We start from the raw sequence: 21,134 nt of genomic DNA, 5'->3' as shown, positions 1-21,134 counted from the left end.
AACAGAATCTAAGTCTGTGAGATGTCTGGCTGCAGCTGAGGATCCCCTAGGGCACAGCCTCTAGGGCTGGTTTGCTAGTGGTCACTGCCTGAGGAGGGTCCTGCTGCCCAGGGCACAGCAGGCTGCAGGGCTCCTGCGAGAAATCAGAACGCTTTGCTTTGTTCCCCCTATTCTTCCCAACGCCTGCTCTCCTGTCAGTGTCAGCTGGAGCAGTTGGCTCCTGTGGGTCACTTCAGCGGAAGTCAGGTGGGATTCATGGCAAACAAGAACGTTAGTTTTCACGAAGCAACAGATCCCTCTGAAGTTCTTTACTTCCCTGGCCGTTCTCATCTGAAATAGTGTGAATTTTGTACCTGTTTGGCTTCTTCGCACTCTGAAAGTTACTGAGATCTAGAGGAGGTTGGTTATTTAAACCCATGCATACACTTCAAACTGACAAGGTTAGGTTGTTATGGCAAAAGGATACACTGAGTGTTCGCACAGGGCAGAAGCCTTCTTGCAGTGCATGGAGAGGTGGCTTACCCCTGCCTATCAGGAAGTCACTTTTGTGTGGAAGCCAGGGCCCGTCTGCCTGTTTCCCTGAGGCTGCTTGACTGTCAGAGTACTGGCCCTTATTGTACCCTTGGGAGGACATGTCTAGTTTAGACACTGTCACCTCTCACTGTTATTTGGGTTCTATACTTGATGAAAAGTAAGGCAAGATGAGAGGAAAAGTAATCTTAGCCGGAGCCACTTCTTGAGAGTGCCTGATGATGACAGATGTATCCTTCTTTTTCTCAGATCTTTCTTCTAAAATACAGCTTCACAGTGAAGGTCAGAGGATAATATCATTAAAGAAGAGGTCACCCATAAGCATCAGCTCTTTATCAAGGTAACTGGATTCCTGCATCTCTAAACCCTGAGTCGCTGTGTGCCTTGTCCTTGATAGATGTGTCTGCTCCTTGGTGTGCCTCCATGTCTCCTCCTGGCCTTTGAAGGCCTAATTGGCCTTCCCTCTCAGTGAGGACTCTTGGTAGCGAGGGCTGAAGTATCACTTGGATGGCAGATTGTGGTGTCTCTGGAAGCTCTCGTGCTAGGCTTGTACTCTGAGCCCCTTTTGTCCCCAGTAATCGTAGGTGGATCCCTTTGAGTCTCCCTCTCAGCTGCCATTCTGCTGCTTTGAAGAGAAGCTTAGAGGCATGATGTACTCTTAGAGATACCTTCCACCCTCCCAGCCTTGCCTACTCATGGAGGCTACTTCCTGGGGGATGAAATTGTAGGCAAAATTGGTTGGAGTATCATCTTTCCCACTCATGGGTCTGTTCACTAGTTGAATATTGTTTCTGCTTAAACACAGCAGGACTGTATGCCTGTGAGCTGACGTGTTCTGGAACATTTCAGCCACAGGCAGTGGACTACCTCTCCCCTGTATGGTGCTAGCCATTGGCTGTTGCATTTGATTTACCTTTCTCTTGGCTTCCCAAATTCCCAAACAGCTTGACTTTCACCACCTGCTTGGAGGTCAACACTAATGTGTTTCCATGGTGTTTGCTGTGCTGGAAACCCCTTAGTTGTCTTTTTTGTACTAGTTTTAAATTTTATGAGGATCATGAACTTGGATTTAATCCTTCTGTTGTCAATGGGAGGCTTCAGAGAACCAGTGTGACATCGCCCTCAAAAGTTTTTTGATCTACAACTGGGCAGCCCAAGACTGTACTGGCAGCCTGGTTTGGCTAATCCTGGTTTCTCACTCTTACTCTTCATTTCAGTAATTTATCTTTTGAAAAGTGAACATCACCTCCCATTCTTGCTGCCTTGCAGATTCTTCCGTTCTCCATTATTCCAGTGCTTGCTCCCAACTGGGAAACTCTCATCTAAGTAGAGTGCTTGGCCTCACTACCTGCCTTGGCTTTATGATCTGCATGATTCTGGCCATATCAGAGTCCACCTCTCAAAGCAGGATTTTTCTACGTGAAATAACATTCCTGTTCTGTTGCGTCTCATATTGCAGTGTGGGTTAATCTTAGCGTTACATACACCACAGTAGCTGTTTTGGAAATAAAAATAAAAGGTGTAAAAGTAAAGACAGAGGAGTGGGAGTAAAAACTTTAAAAGAGGCAACCAGAAATAAATATCACTCTTAACCACCTTACCTGTAAAGGGCACAACCTGAGACATAGGTCGGTGGGAATGCAGGGTTTGAATTAATGGCATTGTGTTTCTGTCAATCTTTCAGCCTCTTAATTTGGAAACTTCCCCAGGTCAAGGCTGCTTTGAGAAGCAGTGCCTGGAGGCCAGCTCACTAGGTTGAGGCAGACTGATCAAAAGACCACACCAACAGAGACGTCAGTGGGAGCTTCTGAAAGGGGGCGCGTTGTTGGTTGGTTGGTTGGTTTTTAAATATAAATAGGTATAGTCTTCCACAAACCCACCACTCTATCCCACTTCATTTTGTGGTTTCATGTACCCACCCACTTGCACATCTTTACTTAATTTCATCTGTAAGTTTGCATTCTGCTTTTCTAACATAACGTTTTTTTTAATCTACACTTCCCTCATTTTGACACAAAGCCTAGAAATCTATGGAACAGGGGTTGCAAACTAAGGCCTGTAGACCAATACAAGTTTTATTGGCATGTGGCCACAGTCATTTGTCTAAAGATTGTCAGTGGGCTGCTATAAGAGTTCTGCAACAACAGAATGAAGTATTGCAAAGACTGTGTCTTGCACAGCTGACTTTATTTACTCTTTGGCCCTTTGTAGGAAAAATTAGCCTACCCATACTGGTATATGTTTTAGCAGTTTTGATCTTGTCCACATCAAAGTTTTGTTTTCATTTTAACTGCCTGCCCATCTAAGGAACATTTTAAGTTCACAAATCCATCCGCCCAGATTTAACCATCAACAGCATGATGTAAGCCGAATGTAACAATAGAACCTTTTTATACTGTACTTCCAGCTGCTGACAGCTTTCACAGGGAAAAGACAGTACAAAATTCTCACTGCCTCTAAGTTAGTGTGCCTGCTGATTGGTTTCTAAAGCAGAGGGGCTGGCTGGAATTCTGATTGACAAGGTTGTGGCCTCTCTGGGCCTGGATCCTGGTTTTCCTGGCTGCATGGTCCTTGTATGCCTGATTCCCTCACGGGGGACAGAGCGCTTGAGTGTGTCTACACACCCTGGCAGGAAGACTGACTCATCTTTGCCTTGGGTTGCCTGGTTTAAGGCAAGCTGCAGGCTTGAGGCTTGAGGTGATAGGGCCTTGCCTGGCAAAGTCCAAGGGGGCAAAGGGGTGGGCCGTGTACAAGCTGCATGAAGGAGAATTAAGACTTCTAAGAGCTGCCTCAGGGCACAGGCACTGGCCAGGCTCCAGACAGCTCAGTCTGGCTGATGACACGAGTGCTGTTCTCATCAGCTGCTAGAGCTGGTCAGATGGAAAAGTAATCCTGTTTGTGCTTCCCCACTGACATAGGTTACACAGTGAAACAGGGGCCTTCACTATGAATGGGAAGGAGCTTCAGCTCTGGGGTCAGGAGGAAACAGACCTGATACTAGTTTTCTGGAACCAGTGTAACATTTCAAGAAAAAATGTTCTTAGTACCAGATAAGATTTGATGCGAATTGAATAATGTTAAGAAATTTGCTATTTTTTTTAAACCAAAGTTAAGGTCCCCCATCCCCTTCTCTTAGTCCCTAAGTAGAATCTCACTCTTCCCCCAAATGATTCTTTAAAGGGGAGCCTTGCTGTGATGGAGAGGTGACCTTCTCTGTCTGAAGGGTATGTGTGTACTACTGTGAACTTGTAATTTCATAAGAGGCTGAGGTCAGCTGGCATTGGCCAGTGTTTTTCTTGGTCTGAGACAAGTTCAATCCATGGCCCTTTGGGCCCTTCAATGCTTGGGAAGCATGAATAACATTTGGTCTCTGTTTCCCTTGACCCCACACCCCATGGCATCAGCAGGGAAGTGTGATGCTGATTTCACCTGTGATTTGGACCAAGTCACAGTTGACCAGGTGCTGCCAGAGTTATCTTGACTTTGATTTGTTTATGGGAGTGAAATTCTTTGGAAATTAACCTCACTTTCTTGAGGGTTTTGTGACATTCAGCTATTTCTTCAGGGAGGGCAGGTCTGTTGATAGTACATGCCAGGACGTAGATGTGGGGTAGGGGTGCCCTCGGCTAAACCACATATCCTCCTGGCCCACCAGTGCTGGTTGACTGGGCCTCTGCCCCTGGGCTTGGTGAGCACAGGCACTCAAGGGACACGCAACCCTGGGTGACCTCCGGCTGACCACCACCCACTGTTTCTTTGTTGCCAAGAGAATGAAGATGAAGGTAATGATGCCACCACCTGCCTTGTAGGCTTGCTTTGAAGATTAAATAAGTAAATACAGGTCAAGTGTCAAGTACGGGGCATCAGCCCAGGAAGCGGCTGGTCCCTACTGGCGAGCTTTCCTAGGCCCTAGTGCAGATGTGTGTTTTGGTAGCTCGCATAAAGTTCTGCCAAGCGTGGTTTCTGTATTTCACAAGAGAGTTCATGAAGCCTTCCAGTTAACCTGCGCTACTCCTGCCTTCCCTTCCATCTTGCTGCCTACATGCTGTGTCACTTTAGGGAGGAGAACAGAGTCAAGCTGTGGTCTCTGGGCTTCATGGACTCTCTGGGAGACCAAGACTTAAGGTGGAATTATAGGTACAATGTATAGCTGGTCAGCCTCTCACAATGGACAGGACTTGAACTTAATCTCCAGGGATCAGTCTTTCTCTTTACCTCTCTTGCCTTCCAAAGCCCAGACCCAAACCTGCCCATTGTCTTTCTCTGTCTCAACTCCTAATCTCCAGAAAAGAAAATACTGTTGAAGTTTCAAAAATGTTACAGTTGTGTTGTCTGCTAAATACTATCTGTCCTTAAAATTTTCTCAAATCACTTAGATGAGTTGGAATGATAGGAAAGAACATCCTTGAAAGCAGGAATGCTTAATCAAGGGTTTATAAACATAGGGAAAGAATTTACATTTTTATTTTCATTAGCCCTTCGGTTCCCAAACTTTCTTGGTTCATAGTGTCCTTAGCATCTCAATTTTTTCATCATGATCTTAGGCCAAAGGAAATACTTAACAATTTCATTAGGTAGTTTAGATATAAACAAAGGAATATGTACTAATGTCCCAACAACTGTATATAGCTGTTTGAAAAAAATAAAAGACATAAATTGAAGAAATATTACATCCTTGCATAACTACAGCCAGTTCCTAATGGAATGTGTGCCAGTTGGGTACTGCACAACCCTTCAAACATTAGAACCAGATCAGACACCCACTGCCCCTATTCTCTGTTTCCCACGTTGATTTTTACATGGTACAGTCATCCCTTGGTATCCTCAAGGGATTATTTCTGGGACATATACACCTGCCACCAGACACTCAAAACCACAGATACTCGAGTCCCTTATATAAAATGGCATAGTGTTTGCATATAACCTGTTGCATGTCCTCTGTCCTCTCATACATTTTAAATCATCTCTAGGTTACTTATACCTAATACAGTGTAAATGCTATGTAAATACTTGTAAACACAGCGTAAATTCTGTGTAGTTGTCAGTGCACAGCAAATTTAAGTTTTGCTTTTTGGAACTTTCGGGAAAACTACCCCCCCCCCCCATTTTTGACCAGCTGTTGATTGAATCTGCAGATACCAAGGGCCAACTAACTAAGTTTGCTATTTATCACAACTGCTAAACACAGGTGTTGCAAGATATGACGTCGAAAGGAATATAGTGCAGTCTAACATTGAAATTATCAATTACCTTGAGCTGATAGTTCTCACAGTGCCTCTCTGAGTTACTGTGACTCCCTAGGGTGCCTCAGCATTCCGTTGGGGAATCAGGGCACTAATCTAATTTCTCTTCATCTATTTCTTCTTATTCCTGTAAACTGGAAATACGTCGTAAGCTATCTGTTGAGAGTAGATCCAGAAATTGGACACCTGGTTGGGTCATGCAGCTTTCTTTTGCTTGGATACGATACGTCAAATTCTCTTCCTGTCCCTTGACGTTCAACTAACTGAATACAGTAATTGGTGGCTCGCACCTCTTGGCCACAGGTAAGTGTGAAAATAGAGGGAATAGCATTTTTGGATCTTTTAGATGTAAAATTTTGATTGAATTGGTTGAAGTTGGTGTCTACACTGTCATGAGAATCCAAGTAATAAATTCCTCCTAGTATCTACATATAGATTTATAAGTTGGAGTTTTTAGCCTCCTCTCCCTATTGAGCCATGGTGCTGAGAGCCATTGATTTCCTGCAGGACTCAGAGCACACAGAGCAATCTTGTAGAGCACAAAGAGCAATCTTGTAGGCACCCTCACTGATTTACCCTGTCTCCATGCACCCATTCTTTGGTTCCCCATCTTTTGCATCTGTAAACACCATGCTGCATTGTGCAGGTATAGTTGAGGATGAAACTATATTCCAGGCAGGAATGCGATTCTTGTCTCTACCTCCCAGTGGTCCTGGAATCCAACCTCAGTGCTCCATCCAAGGGCTCCCCCATCCCCACCCCTTTGCTCCTGCCCTGCAGTCAGGGACTTGTGGAGGATAAAACCCAGCGTGGTCACATGGTCCCTACACTGTGCCACCCCGCCTGTTCTCCTTTCAGCTCTTCACAGGCCCTGGTATCTCTCCTGCCTCCATACCTGTGCCTGTATTACTGCGTCAGTTTTGCCTTCTCCTGTCCGTCATAAGCCTTGTCCCTCTCTGCCTCACCCACCACGGGAGTGCACACCCTCCCTGTCCGTGATCACAGTGGCCCTACCATTCTTTTTCACAATACTCATCCAGGTATTGCTTAATCACCCGAAGAACATCATGTTGACTGCAGAGTCCTCAGCCCTGGCATGTAGCTCAGACAGGACGCATTAGCTGATTAAGTGAGAGTATAACAGTCAAATTTTCTGTGTGAGAGTGCAAGCTGGTTTCCTTTTCCAGAGCTCTGAAATTGGGCTTAGAAGACCTAGGGTGACAATCGTGTGGTCACTGTAGGGTGACTTCTTTACCTGAGTCATTCACTAAGCACCTGCTGTGTATTCAGAGGACAAGAGTGAAGTAAAGATGGCCCTGCCCTTGGGCTTCCAGGTGTGTGTGCTGACCATTGAAGCCACTAGACAGAGATCAGGGAAGCACCAGGTACAGCAGATAAAAGGCATGAAGCTGATAGGGAAGGGGCCCATTGTGGCTACAATGTTGTTTGGAATGTTGATGCTAGGGACTGGGACAGTACAGGGTAGGGGAGACTACTGGGAAGGATTTACCCAGTGTCGCAACACAGTTGGACCTGTGCCTTACAAAAGTCATCCTGGCTGTCGCAGGGAGCCGCTCACCAGTGCCTCACTTCCTTGGCCCACAACAGACTAGAGACTCTTGTTGGCTTCCCTAGTGTTCTTTGCTTCAGTATGAATGAATGGCTTTTTAAAGTTTTTGAGGAGTTTACTTGTCTGCAGTCCTGAAACAGCTGATCTGCCAGCTGCAGACTATCCTGGGTGTGGTTTCTTGAGGTATGAGTGCTGCCCAGGCCCCCAAGTGAATATAGAACAGGAATCCCAGGCATCCTGTGATGATCCTCATGGCTTAGTTGTCATATGTGGTGATCCCATACATTGGGGCCATGGATGTCACCTGTCTTCAGTTGTCCTCAGAGCTTCCTAAAAGAAATTTTGAGGTACTTGTGGATCCATCTCATCTGTCAGACTCATCATTTCTTTACATTTGGGCTGGCAGCCTCCAGCATTTTCTTTCCTTATGAATTGACCTCAGTTGTTACAAGGGTGTGGGTTTTGTGCTTGGTTTTTCATACTACTTAAAATGGGCCAGCCTGTCCCAGCTGTTTGCATTGGACTCTCTTAGAGGTGCATGTTCAGCTCACAGATGGGGACTTTGACTCAAAAGCCAACTGAAACTTTCCAGGAATTGTGCCAGATTATGGGCCACAGTAACTGGATAGGCCTGATCTTTCTACTTCCTGGGTCAGTTACTTTTCTATGCCTCGATTTTCTTATCTTTAAAATGGGGATGAGGCTAGAAGCAGTCTCAGAGTTGTCAAGATTAAATGCCACTGTGTGTCAGATGGGAGGTGGTTGGGTGTTCTGGCTGGAAAGGGTGTTTTGGCTTCTGTGGTGGAGGTAGTGGTTTAAAGCAGAGATGAGACAAAGTTAGAGTGTCACATTTTCTGTAGAAAAAGCTCTGTTCATTTTTTGAGCAGAAAATTCAGCTTCCTTGGCTCAAGGGCCCATGTGGGTGTGGTTTGAAGGTGAAGGAAAGTAGTTGTGTCTAGAGCCCTCCATCCTTGGCTTTGCCGAGAGTCCATTTGGAAGGAGAAGAGGCACACAGCCCAGAAGTTCCAGAACTCAGTTGCCTTGACTTCATCTTGCCTTGGAGACACTGCTTAAAGATTTCCAGCACATCGTTACTTAATGGAAAATTTATGGAGCTTCTTCCTCCTGGTGGGAGGTGCTTGTTTCAGCCCCCTGGCAGCCTGTGTCCTTGTGGCTGACAGAGCTTCACTGCCCTCGGGCCAGCACATCTCCTTAGAAGTGGGGCTGCTCCTGCTCCTTGCCTGCCACAGCTTACCCGGCACGTGCTTAGCTGTGTAATTCCTAAGCTTCTTTGTAGGAGGTATTTAATAGTAGAAACCAAACTGCAGATCATTCTTCATCTTCACTAAATGCCACCCTCACTCCCAGAGTCACTTCTCCAGTGTGTCTAAGCCTCACTTCATGATGGGGCCACAGTTACTTTCATCCTCTTCTGCTCCTTTGTTCATGCTGGTCCTGATGCATGGAAACCCTCTTCCAGCCAACTCCAGGCATCCTTAAACCCGACTGACATATTTCCTTCTCTGTTGTGCTGCCCCTCTGTCAATACCTGCGTCCAAGCACTCAGCATGTCCTGTATCTCTCTGTATCTCGCTCATGACCACCAAACCAAAGGCTCTTGGCTAGCTGGCATGTTGCCTGTGCCATTCATCTTTCTGTCTCCCCTTCTGTCTTGCTGGTTTCCAACCCCAGTTTCTTTAGTTGCCCCGTAAATGATTACCCCATCCACTTACTTATGGAGGGTTTGTGAGGGAGCACTCTATAGTTTCTGCCATCTTGTGGGTGCCTCTCCATCCTCCCTCCCTCTTCCAACAATTTTCTGCAAATTCTAGCCCACTGGCTTCCCAACCTGGAACCTGGAGTTAGTCTTAGCTGGCTGCCCTCACCACTCCCACTTTATCCTTGTCCTGTTCTATGTGATATCCTTAACTGTTTGTTTCTGTTTTTATCAGTTTACTGTTTTGCTTATAGCAGCTTTATTTTGAAAGGATACCAAATCAGAAGTAACATTGATATCACTAGAGTTTTTCAAAAACCATGAGAACAAAACAATATTGTTAAATTCCATCCAGATAATAGTATTGTCTGCTGTCATCCCTGAGCACCGCCTTTCACACTAGCACAAACAGGGATTACCTGTCAATACTGGAATGAGAATAAAAGGAAATGAAAAGAAGGGAATGTGCACTAAATGATTAAATGCCATCTATCTAAAGCCAGTTTGTGCTCTCCTGGTGGCTTTGGGGACGTGGTTCTGTGAACCTTTCCATGGCCCCATCCCCGAGTCCTGGCGTGTCTTTCTGCAAGTGGTTGTGGACCCTACTTCTCTGAGATTGAGGTCCCCACTGTTTATCAACTAAACCTCAGAACTTGGAGGAATCTTTTTCCTCTTTCCTGGCATTCACTGCAGGAGTGAAGGCATGCTTTTTGTCTGCAAGACTCCATTCACAGTCGATTGCAGCTTCCAGTGTGCTGCCTTCTCATGCTGCCCTCCATATCCTGCTTCACCTTAGGTCAGCAGTGACATACTCTCGGCCAGAATCCCCCCCACCCCAATCACACTCAGTGTCAGGTGATTCACCCTAGCCCCTTGTTCTCTCTTCCCTCTGATCAGGCTCTTTCACCTTGCCCCAGCCTTTGGATGCTCCCCACCCTGAATCTGTATGTGACCTCCTTCCTGCTTTCACTGAGATGCGTTTACTCAAGTCTGGGCTCCAGGGTACACCCCATCCTTTCCAAGTTCCCAGCCAGGTACACTTTAGGTACCCCCACCACCACCAGTAGACCTCCAAGCCCACCCTCCCTCCTTGATTCATTGCATGGCACTTATTTACAGGACAAGATGGCCCTTAGTTCTGGCCAAACTTGTACCAGAAATATCCTTGATGGGAAAAGGGAAGTGCATTGTATCCCCAGAGCCTGAAGCAAGCCTACCCAGTCATGCCTGCCTTTGAAAACTATTGTAGTCCACAACGCTCCTGCAAGGTTGTGTTGTTGCAAAGTTTCATGATGTCCACTGTCAAATTAAGTTGCTTCAGGGAAGTGCCCCTTCTTAGTACTGAACCCCAGGCACACTGTTGTCTTGGCTTGGGGGATGCTTTCACTGGCTGCTGGCCAGCCAGTCCCCACCTCCAGTCCCCAACACTCTCTCATGTCAGATACCTGTCTAGTTTTATCTCTGGGTGCTCCTTCCCCATCTCTAGCACCGTATGTGCAAGAGAGGTGCTAAGAATTGGCTCTACACCCACAAAAGCCCCCTTCCTGTAAGTGTTCTTCCTGGGCAGATGTTCTCCATGTAGAGAACTTAGAGGTTTCCATAGGACCTGTCCCTTGCCTCTCAAGTCTTGAGAGTTACCCTGAGAGGGTGCAAACTGAATTTTTTGCTGGCATCTTGGATGCATTTGGACATCATTAAGTACTTAAGTTTAGCATCAGATGCAAGACCACCTCTAGACACCTAATTCACATTGCTATAACATTCCCTCCCTCCAGCATTGGACAGTATTGCCCTTTTCTCTGAGCTAAAGGATTAGTGAATTATTCAGTATTTTTTGAGTGATTGGCATCTCATTTCTGAATAGGCAAAAGGCACTCTTAAATCTCTTATCTCTTTGAAAAGGGGTAGAGAGCAGTCTTTCCTCTTAAAGCAAAGGATTCATTTCTCAGATCCGTAAGATCTGGAGTCTTATACTCGGTGGCCATGGGCTGCTCCCACACGGGTCCCCTCCCTGCCACAGCCTTCTCCTTAGAGCAGCACGCTCTACGTGTGTTCTCTAAGCAGTTGATGGCTAGACCTGCAGTCAGCACCCTGGAAGGAAAGCAGTCTCCCTGGCCATGCTAATTTTATCAGGCCTTGGGCTGAGAGGTCTAGCTCTTTACAGCCCTGCCATGATGGACTAAGTTGCTTTTACTTGAGTGAGTTGCTTTTCACCCAGTGAGTTCCTTTCTCGTGCCTTTAAAATTTGGTAATTTGCCAGAACTGCATTTACAAAAACCACTGTGAGAACCTTGTTTTAAATTACACTTGGACTGAATTATAAAGTAATTCAACAGCAGCTAGAGTAACTAGTATCTGTTAAGTGTATTCCAGAGCAAAAGCTGTGACATAGCCAGCCAGCTTGACTCCTCTACTTACCAGAGTCCTGTGATCCTAAAAATCTACTCTGCTCTCTTTTCCTAAAACCTTGCCTGACTTCCTCAGCTAGAGAGGTTTTCTTACCCTGACTGAACTCCTGGGTTTATTACTGGAGTCACTCATTAGATGCAGGCAGCTCCTAGCTTACGAAGTCTTTTTTCCTCCGCAGACTCATTCCTTTTTCTTGCCAGTGGAAAGGTGTCAGAAGCATAGCGCACGAAAAGTGCAAATGGTCAGTACACTTTTGAGCAGATGTTTCTTCTTATGAATAGAGTGTGGAAACTCTTGGCACTCTTGAGTAATGAGTGGGTTAATGTGTTTCCGGGTTAGGGGACAGTTTGACAGTAAAAACATGTACCTGCTGCCCTGTGGCTCTCCTGTAAGTAACTGGACAGGATACATATAAGGCACTGATCGGGGGTCTCCTGTGTCCCCCCACCCTGGTGGATCACAGGTGCCTCTCTGTGCTTTTATAAATAAGCTTTGGAAAGCTGGTTAATAAAACAGTAGGTTGAGTATGGATTTGTTTTTATGTATCAGCAGTTACCTTGTGGTATTTCTTTAATTAGCAAACATGCATTATTTAAATTACCGAAAAAATGTTCTTCGTAAGTGTGAGGTTTGTCCCTGAGTGCTCAGTAGTGGATTGCATGGGCCATTCAAGAGTGGGCAGCCTGGCCTTCCTACTCCTTCCTGCCTGGCCCCTGCTTACCAAATGGAATTTCTGACTTGGGTGGATGCTTCATAAGCCACAAATACAATTTTAATGAAAATGACATAATTTGGGATTTGTAAATAATCCTATCTAACACACAAGCAGTGTCCCCTAAAAACTCTTAGATGTGAAGACTTAGTTATTGTATCCACTTCTCCATGAACTCCATACCTTCTGCAGCCTCTTCCAGCTCCTGGTTGACTCTGGACTCCATGCCCTGGCCCTCAAAGTTGGGGCCTCTTTCCTTCCTACTGATTGATGAGTCTTTAAGGAGAGCAGATACTGCGACCCTTTCATCAGTGCATACTCCCCAGCCAACCTTATCAGTTTTCACCAGAGGAACTCATCTCTCGGGAGCCACAGCCCAGGGGCATGTGTCGTTGTGAGTGGCATCCATCTGCTGCCTGGTCTCTGATGATGGCTTGTCTCTTCCCTTGTAGAGTGCCCGGCGAAGAATGTGATGGGATCAGTAGCATGTCTGCGGAGAGCGGTCCTGGGACAAGACTGAGAAATCTGCCAGTAATGGGGGATGGACTAGAAACTACCCAGATGTCTACAACGCAGGCCCAGGCCCAACCCCAGCAAGCCAACACAGCCAGCACCAATCCCCCGCCCCCGGAGACTTCCAACCCCAACAAGCCCAAGAGACAGACCAACCAACTGCAATATCTGCTCAAAGTGGTGCTCAAGACACTATGGAAACACCAATTTGCGTGGCCTTTCCAGCAGCCTGTGGACGCCGTCAAGCTAAACCTCCCTGTGAGTAACTTCGGCAAGGCCTGGGGCTGCCATCCTCCAGGTCTCCTCCTGTGGGAGGGTGGACTTATGGGAGGGTGGATATACCTTTGGAGTCATTGTGAAAGCACGGGCCCTTGAGTGAGTGGTTTCGGCAGTCCTGATGAGTGAAAATAGGGAAGGAGAAAGAACCTGCTGACTGGCTTAAGCAGTAACTGGTTTCTTTGATACTAGGATCCCAGAAAGTACTGTGTAAGAGGTTGAAGTGGGTGAAGGAGTGCTTGCAGCTTTCCTTCCAGTTGGATGGTGGGGTCAAGCCCTCCCTTCTCAGACATGGTTGATCAGAGTTTTCAGAAGAGGACTGGCTGACTACAGCACTTCTTCTGGTACTGGTGTCATTATCATCGCCCAGAGTGCGGGGCAGTTTGAGAAGGTAGTGAAATGCCTCCCAGGGAGCCAGGTACATGGAAGTGGCCTGACTGAAGAGAGGGGTAGGGGTGCAGCTCTGTCCCTGGTTGCCTTTGCACACGCCCTCACACCTGCCCACCTTGTGGCCACACTGTACTGGCTCTTGTTTTGTACCCCTGTTCCTCTCCTTTGGGGCAGGGGGAGTTTTCCACTTGCCCACACCCCTAGCACATGGTCCTAGAAACTCAACTTGTACCTCTAACTGAACCTAGGAGAGCAAACGACATAAATGTGTTAATTTTTTCCTTCAAAGCATCAAGGACTAATTATCTTTAAATTGCTCTCTGCTGTTGCCAGATTCCACACACACCCCTGGGCAAGGGAATTGGAATTAGATGATTGCTGCTTTTGACCTAGGCATGGGTCTGCGAGTTAGAACTGCTCTACACGGGTATAGGATCCTCAGTCTCTGCCAGGCGTCTGGTTTCAAGAAGGAGGAACACACTACGTGACTTTCCTTGCTTGAAAGCTGCTGTGTCTGTGACAGCTGTCTAATACTCTCTATTCATTGAATACGCATCGTATGCACTCACAGAGAGAGTTGGGAGGGGCTGCTGCAGGTCTGGGTAACGAACTGGCTCAGGAAAGGAGTTGGGGGCAAAAGAAGGGTCTTCACCAAATCCAGACTTCAGAGGCCACTCTCATCCATTGACCACAACCAGGAGTAGAGGCAATGATCCTGCCGCTGGAGAGAAGCTTTTGGGAGAGATTGCTGTATCAGTTTCTAGCTGGGCTAATGGGCTGAGTTCTGCATGGTCCTAGATGAAGTAACTTTGTGAGAGCAAATGCAAAGAACGGGGGTAGAAGGAGCTGGGGATTGGAATCCAAGTGTGCTTTTTTACAGCACTGGAGGGAGGTGGGAGGCCAGGAGGATTGCCAGCAGAGAGCAGCCCCCCAAGTTGCTACATCAGAGACTACACAGGGAGGTCAAAGAGATGAGGATCCCGACCTGACCCTCCTGTTGGCCTTTAGGAGGGCGTTGGTGACCTTAGGACCATGTGACGCAGAAGTAGAAACCAGATTCACAGCTGTATGAATGAGAAGGTGAGGATGTGAAGCCATCATTTCAAGAAATTTAGCTTTGAAGGGAAAGTGCAGCAGGGCCAGAAGGAGGAGGGGTTGGTTTGTTACAGGAAAATGCAGAGGGTGCAGAGGCAAGGAGAGCTGAGAGGGTGAAGACTGAGGAGAAAGGGGGACTAGGGGGCCTGAGATTCGAGAAGGCAGCATCCCAGCCAGTGGGACAGACATGGGTGTGGGAGGTCTGTTAGGCCAAGGGGTTTGGGGGTTTGAGGTCATTCTCTGAAGTGGAGAGCAGGTTCCCCAGGGGCCACAGTGTGACTGTAGATGTCACCCTCAGCAGCTCTGACATAGGAAGAAGAGGCCTGTGGATAGTGGCACTGGTCCAAAGTCTTCAGAGAGATGGGGAGAGTGTGGTACTGATCCAGAGGGATGGGGTGGGGCTGATTGGCTGGGGAAAATGTCTCGCTAAAGCCCAGTTTCCCATAAACAACCCACTTCTCCAGGAAATGTTAATAGCGCCACCCAAAAAAGTTTCTTCCTGTTTTCTGATGCCCACCAGATCTTTACCTGTGTTTGGCCTCTGGTCCCTGCTGGACTTCTTACTAGAATGCCTGGCTCTTTTGTTCATTACACATGTACAGTTGGATTGTCATGCCCCCAAGCCCCTGCCTCCCTTTCAGTCCCCGCCACCCCTTTGTCATCGTCTCGCCTCGTTCCTGTTCTGTCCTCAGCCGCTCTCCTCTTTGGCCTTGAACCACTTGACACATGCTGAGGCCAGTTCAAGCACCTGACACCATTCTAAGAGAACTTTGGCCATGGAATAAAACCTAAATTTCCCCTAGGGAAAATATATTTGGACTTGGTTCTCTAGGGAAAGGTGGTCAGAGTAAGTATAATGTAGAAAGTCTGCTTCAGTCTCCCCTTGAGGCCTCCTGGCCAGGGCACCTAGGCCTGTGTTTGCAGCCCTTGTTTGGGCAGGGCTGAGATCTCTGCCAGCCCTAATGTGTATGCTGGTGGCTTCTGTGCCTTTCTCATGGATGTCAGAACAAGTCAGAACCTCATACCCCATGATTACCTTTTAAGTAGTCCACCACTGTTCCTGGGCAGGACCTCAGTGCTTGCTAAACCATAGGCCTGTCCCTCTGTCATCAGGCTCCCTCTTGTACTTGGTTCTGATACCTCACCTTAGCCTCATTAGGGGAACCTCAGAGAATGTGGTTCTCAGTGGGGCTGGCTGGCTGTGTGCAGGTTCTCCTCCCTGGCCTGGCCCCTCTGTGGTCATTCCACCTGGAACCTGGCCACTGCCTGATCTGTCCCCAAATTCCTCCTTTGGTCGTTTTTAAAAATAAGTGTTTGGTTTTAAAATTTAGGTTTAGATTTAGAGAAAAGCTGTGATGATAGTAGAGAGTTTGATTTGAAGGACTTCAGGACACCTGCCATCTGGCCCCTTCTGTTTAGCACTTGTCAATAAGATCTGAAAGTTTGGAGAGTGGGTCTGCTGGATTTCTTTTTTTTTTTAATAAGGATTATGAAAGCTGTCCATTTAAATCTTCATCTGGCACTTAACTGTATCCAGATACTAGTGGATCCTTAGATGGTAAACTGTGTGCAGGTAAAAGAAATGGAAATGCAGTGAACTTGACTGAAAGTGGAGGCTTTTACTCCGTGGTTCTTTAGTGTGACAGAAAGCAAGGGATTCACTTGTGAATGGGCTTGCAGTGCCAGTTCCATAGGATTTTACATTTTATGGATGTAGAAAATTCCAAATAGTGAGAAGAAAGTAGAACCTACCATGGTTGTCTTACCCGATAAAAACTTTTTTAAAGGCTGTATGCCTTCCCCATTATTTATTAAAAATAAAAAAAATAAAAAAAAAAAGAGGAAAACATAAATCTCAATAAAGACAACCTGTTCCTGGACAGGACAGTTGGCAAACTTGCACATTTTCCCTCTGAATTGCCACACAGCCTTTAGGAATCCTTTCCTGACCCACTTTATCTTGGAGTCCCCCTTGAGATAGCTCACAGATGCCATGGAAGAGCTTGGATCTGCGTGCCTGTGGAGTAACCTGAAGTGAGATCACAGGCCTGCCTGTGAGTGCTGCATGGCTGTGGAGGTGACACTGGCCTTTTGCTTTCTGCTCTCCAGGATTACTATAAGATCATTAAAACACCTATGGATATGGGAACAATAAAGAAGCGCTTGGAAAACAACTATTACTGGAATGCTCAGGAATGTATCCAGGACTTCAACACTATGTTTACAAATTGTTACATCTACAACAAGGTGAGATGTGGGGGCTGTTGTCCAGCTGCCCTGGGGAAAAGAGGAGGTAAAGGAGGAGGAGGTGTGCATGTCTGGAACTTGTGGGCAGAGGTACTGAGAGCAGATGGGATTGGAGTCTCATGAGAGGAGACCATTGGAGGCAGAAGCATATAGGAGCGCTGGTTTTGCTTGTGACTGGTTCTGTTTCTTTTGAGGCCAAAAACATTCTGGCTCTGTTTCTAACTGTCCTTGTTAGCTTGAAGTATGTACTTCTCAGCCCTTGGGATTTTGGTTCTTGAAAAGGACAGTGACAACTCTTACTAAGAAATCTGTTTGGATGACGTGAATTGTCAGGAAGGGGCCTCCTAAAATGTAATTGTGCAAAGGTGCACTCAAACAGAAACCTAAACGTGAGAGATGGTGCATTGGGGCCTGCCGCATCTGCAACTGTGGACATGACCATTGATGACTCACAACCATAGAATCAACTGCCCCATGACCTAAAATGTAGAACTAAAGATCACTTCTTAACCCAGTAGCCAAACCATTCAGTTTGGCTGTTCTATGAAGCCAAAGCATTTGTTTAGTCTCAGCTCTCACCACTAGGTTTAAGTGAAATGTGCACAGATGAGGATTTCAGTTTAGAGCCGAGTGGAAACAGCATATTACCGATGAGGCGGCAGAGTGGGGACCTATAAGGGAGTGAGAGATGGACATTGCCCTGAGTCCCAGCTGCCTTTGGGGTACACTGGGGAACATTATTGGAGCCATGCTCTTGTATCTGTGGCAAGAAATCCTGTGTAATTCAAGTGAAGTTGAATTGTGTCAAAGGAGGCTCTAATGCAATAGAGGGCCCCTGTGATCGGCAGAGCTTGATGGATACTTAAGGTATTAGGATGGTTTCTCAGGCCAGAACTTAAAAGACTAGAGAGGCAACAGACCTGCAGACATATGAAGCCTCCAGTGATGCCTGGTAGTGTAGCTGTGTGGCCCTTTGGGGTTCATATTGGGGAAGGACCCTGAATATGATGCTCCATGCTTTGGGGCATAGGGTGTGGAGCTCTTGAACTGTCTAGAAAAGTGGGGCGGGCTTTCCAGCCCTCACCCCATGTGTTTCCTCTTTTAGCCTGGAGATGACATAGTCTTAATGGCAGAAGCTCTGGAGAAGCTCTTCTTGCAGAAAATCAACGAACTGCCCACAGAAGAAACTGAGATCATGATAGTCCAGGCAAAAGGAAGAGGACGTGGGAGGAAGGAAGCAGGTAGGGTACCTTTGGTGTCCGCAGCACTGTTAGCTTCACACTGAAATAGCAAGGAAATTGGCTTTGTTTCTCCCTAGGTTTTTGCCAACTTTCTCCAAGTTCATTGGAGGACTAGGCGTGGTGGGAAGACAGCTCCATTATACACTGGCTGCTTTGTTGCTAATTGGATATGGTCGGGCCAAGTTCATCGTGGGAACCACCCCAGAGGGTCACATGACACCCCCCCAAAAAAATAGAAAAAAAATTGGACACTGCCTTTTTTGATGGACTTCAGTTAAAAGGAAAGTGTAACCTTTTCAAAGCATTTTAAGCTATTTGAATTCTTCATCCCACCAGTGCCATAGTCTTTGTTTCTTTGTTTTAGATAAAAAAGAAATTAACCTGATCAAAGGCTATACTAATACCCTGATCCTAGAGCCTTGAGGTTTGTTACTTGAATTATCTTAATGCATTTGTGTCAGAGCCATGCCTGCTATTTGATAGTCTTCTAAAGTCAGGCTCTCCTTGTTTATCTTAGCACGTACCCCTGTCTCTCAGCCTGACACAGGATTCCAGAGGCCAGCTGGTAGGGAGTAGCCTGCTCATAAAATGTTTCTCTCTAGGAAAAGTACTAACAGCTGCTTCTGCCATCTTGCCATCCACAGCTTGTGCTGCACAACAGCAGTGCTTGCAAGGTGGGCCGTGTTGTGAGTTGTTTGCTTCTCTGAGGAGCAGGCTTTCACCTGGCTTCCCACCCTGCTTGGAAGTGGTGGCTTCAAAGGAGCAAAATGGGGTTGGCTAGATCCCCTGTAGGGCTGAGGGGTAGCCAAGGAGAGCTGGTCTTGAGGGCCACTCCTTGGCCGTGGAATTTGCTCAAAGGCATCCAGTAACCTTACAGCCAAGGAGCCCTACCCTCTGCCTGGGTAAGGGGTTTGGTCTTCACATAGGGCAGATGTGGGGTGTTGTATGTTTTGGCTCACCCACACCACTGCAGGGAGGCAGCCTGAGCTGGTCATGAAGGGCAGTAGCTGCCTAGCCTCCCTCTGTGGCTCAGAGTGGTGGTAGCTTGCTGGTTTCCAGAAACCTTGGCCAGGGCTGCTGATGCCGGCCCCTTGCCAGAAATGCTTACTCAGAAGGCAGCGTTTCTGGGAATGAGGACAGCTCTGCCTGAAAGTGCCAAGGAGGTTTTTCTTTTTTTTTCCCCTCTCCATCACTATCCTGGTGCTGACTCTCAGCGTGTGTTTCCTGCTCCTTTGGCTCAGGCCTTCATGCTCCTGAAGGGGTCTTTGTGCCCGAGTCAGGACATGGAGCCAGGACACCCCAGGAAGTGTGGAATGCCATGTGTCACTGCCCTCGGAGCACCCTGGGACAGGTGGACAGATTTGGCTGAGGTCAAGGGTGTTCAGGCTGTTCTGTTAGACAAATAGTTATGGTGACACTGTGCCATGCCCATGCAGACGTGCGCTTGCCACCTGTGGCAGTGTCCCCACAAGGTCAACCAGCATGCAAGCACTGCATCTAACCTGTCCCTTTTGTGATTGGTAGGGACCGCAAAACCTGGTGTCTCTACGGTACCAAACGCAACGCAAGCGTCGACTCCTCCACAGACCCAGACCCCTCAGCAGAATGCTCCATCTGTGCAGGCCACACCTCACCCCTTCCCCACCGTCACCCCAGACCTCATCGTCCAGACCCCTGTTATGACAGTGGTGCCTCCCCAGCCACTGCAGACCCCCCCACCAGTGCCCCCCCAGCCACCACCTCCACCTGCGCCAGCCCCCCAGCCCGTGCAGAGCCACCCACCCATCATCGCAGCCACCCCACAGCCTGTGAAGGTGAGCATCCTGTGCGTGTTGCCGCCCAGCCTGGCCACTGGCTGGGTCCTGCCACCTCAACTAGACGACACTCCCCCCCCAATTTGCAGTGAGGCTTACAGGAGACACTCACTCATCCTTGCCAGTGCTTCTGGCTCCCTGGGCATTTGTGGGTATTTCTGGGGAGGAAGGGGGTCACATTGTGTTTAAATCAGCACAGCCCAGAAGCTGTTGCCCTGCTGACCCCAAGATCCCATAATTGAGTCACACTTCTCAGGTGGTTGCTGCCCCCACCCCCCGTGTCTGATTTAGAACCGCACATTTGCAGATGCTGTTTAAGTAGTGTCGGAAATGTGCCTCCCTCGGGTGGCCAGAGTGACGGGGGTTGGCTGTGGGACTGGAAACTGCTTTAGGAGGTAGGTCTCTCTGGCCTCCAGTGAGCAGATCCTGCATGCAGTTGTGTGCCTTCTCCTGCCACTGGCAGGGTCCTGTCCCAGCTTCAGAACAGAGTGGTGGGACAGGGTCTCCCTGTTTCCAGTCCTTCATTTGTGGAATTGCCTTTGGGCCCTGTTCCCTTTGAGTGTTGAGACCCTAGAAAGGACCTGCCTTCAGGAGTGACCCTGAGGGCCCGCTGTGCCGGCCGCCGCCTCTGATTATGCCTGTCACGCCTGTGCTCTCGGCAGACAAAGAAGGGGGTTAAGAGGAAAGCAGACACCACCACCCCCACCACCATCGACCCCATTCATGAGCCGCCCTCACTGCCCCCGGAGCCCAAGACCACCAAGCTGGGCCCCAGGCGGGAGAGCAGCCGGCCTGTTAAGCCCCCGAAGAAGGATGTGCCAGACTCGCAGCAGCACCCAGCGCCGGATAAGAGCAGCAAGGTGTCGGAGCAGCTCAAGTGCTGCAGCGGCATCCTCAAGGAGATGTTCGCCAAGAAGCACGCGGCCTACGCCTGGCCCTTTTATAAGCCCGTGGACGTGGAGGCGCTGGGCCTGCATGACTACTGTGACATCATCAAGCACCCCATGGACATGAGCACAATCAAGGTGGGGGGTGTGCCCTGGAGCTGGGGCGGGGGCTTCCCAGGACAAGGAAGGCTGGCGTCTCTGAGCCCATTCCGGGCAAGGGCCCAGTCTTAGCTGTCTAGACTCTTCTTACCCATCCAGAGAAGCCCAGCGCCCCCTGCTGGGGATCGTGGGGACAGCCCCGGACTGTGTGCTATAGACAGCGGTGCTTCCCCCTTGTCCTCAGAGCCCTCTGTGGCCTTGAGGCCCAGTGTCCACAGACACCTTCACGTGGCAGATGCTGCCGGAGAGTTTGGAGGGCCGTCACTCTGCCAGGCTCTGTGTCTTTGAGAAGGCCTTGATGTCTCTCGTCAGTAGGAGAAACACAAGTGC

At 48.1% G+C, this 21,134-nt stretch overlaps 1 protein-coding gene across 9 annotated transcripts in view; it reads left to right on the top strand.

Moving 5' to 3' along the window:
• BRD4 (bromodomain containing 4) overlaps nt 1-21,134 on the top strand; it is an 81,720-nt gene that overhangs the window by 34,565 nt on the left and 26,021 nt on the right. For 8 of the 9 annotated variants that reach the window (XR_010378085.1, XM_064479944.1, XM_064479945.1 and 5 more), the window contains exons 2-6: nt 12,635-12,953; nt 16,566-16,703; nt 17,809-17,944; nt 19,469-19,758; nt 20,421-20,783. Coding sequence is in view for 8 of the 9 variants with exons in the window: in XM_064479944.1 (XP_064336014.1) it covers nt 12,669-12,953; nt 16,566-16,703; nt 17,809-17,944; nt 19,469-19,758; nt 20,421-20,783 (1,212 nt within the window). In the remaining variant the exon portion in view is untranslated. Of the gene's footprint in view, nt 1-780; nt 872-12,634; nt 12,954-16,565; nt 16,704-17,808; nt 17,945-19,468; nt 19,759-20,420; nt 20,784-21,134 lie in introns of those variants that run through there. The other variant, XM_064479941.1, reaches the window with a different exon arrangement.

Source organism: Camelus dromedarius, chromosome 27, assembly GCF_036321535.1.
Source record: "Camelus dromedarius isolate mCamDro1 chromosome 27, mCamDro1.pat, whole genome shotgun sequence".
NCBI classification, from domain to species: domain Eukaryota; kingdom Metazoa; phylum Chordata; class Mammalia; order Artiodactyla; family Camelidae; genus Camelus; species Camelus dromedarius.
Note: the sequence above shows the minus strand (reverse complement) of the source record. Positions and strands in the feature narration are given on the sequence as shown.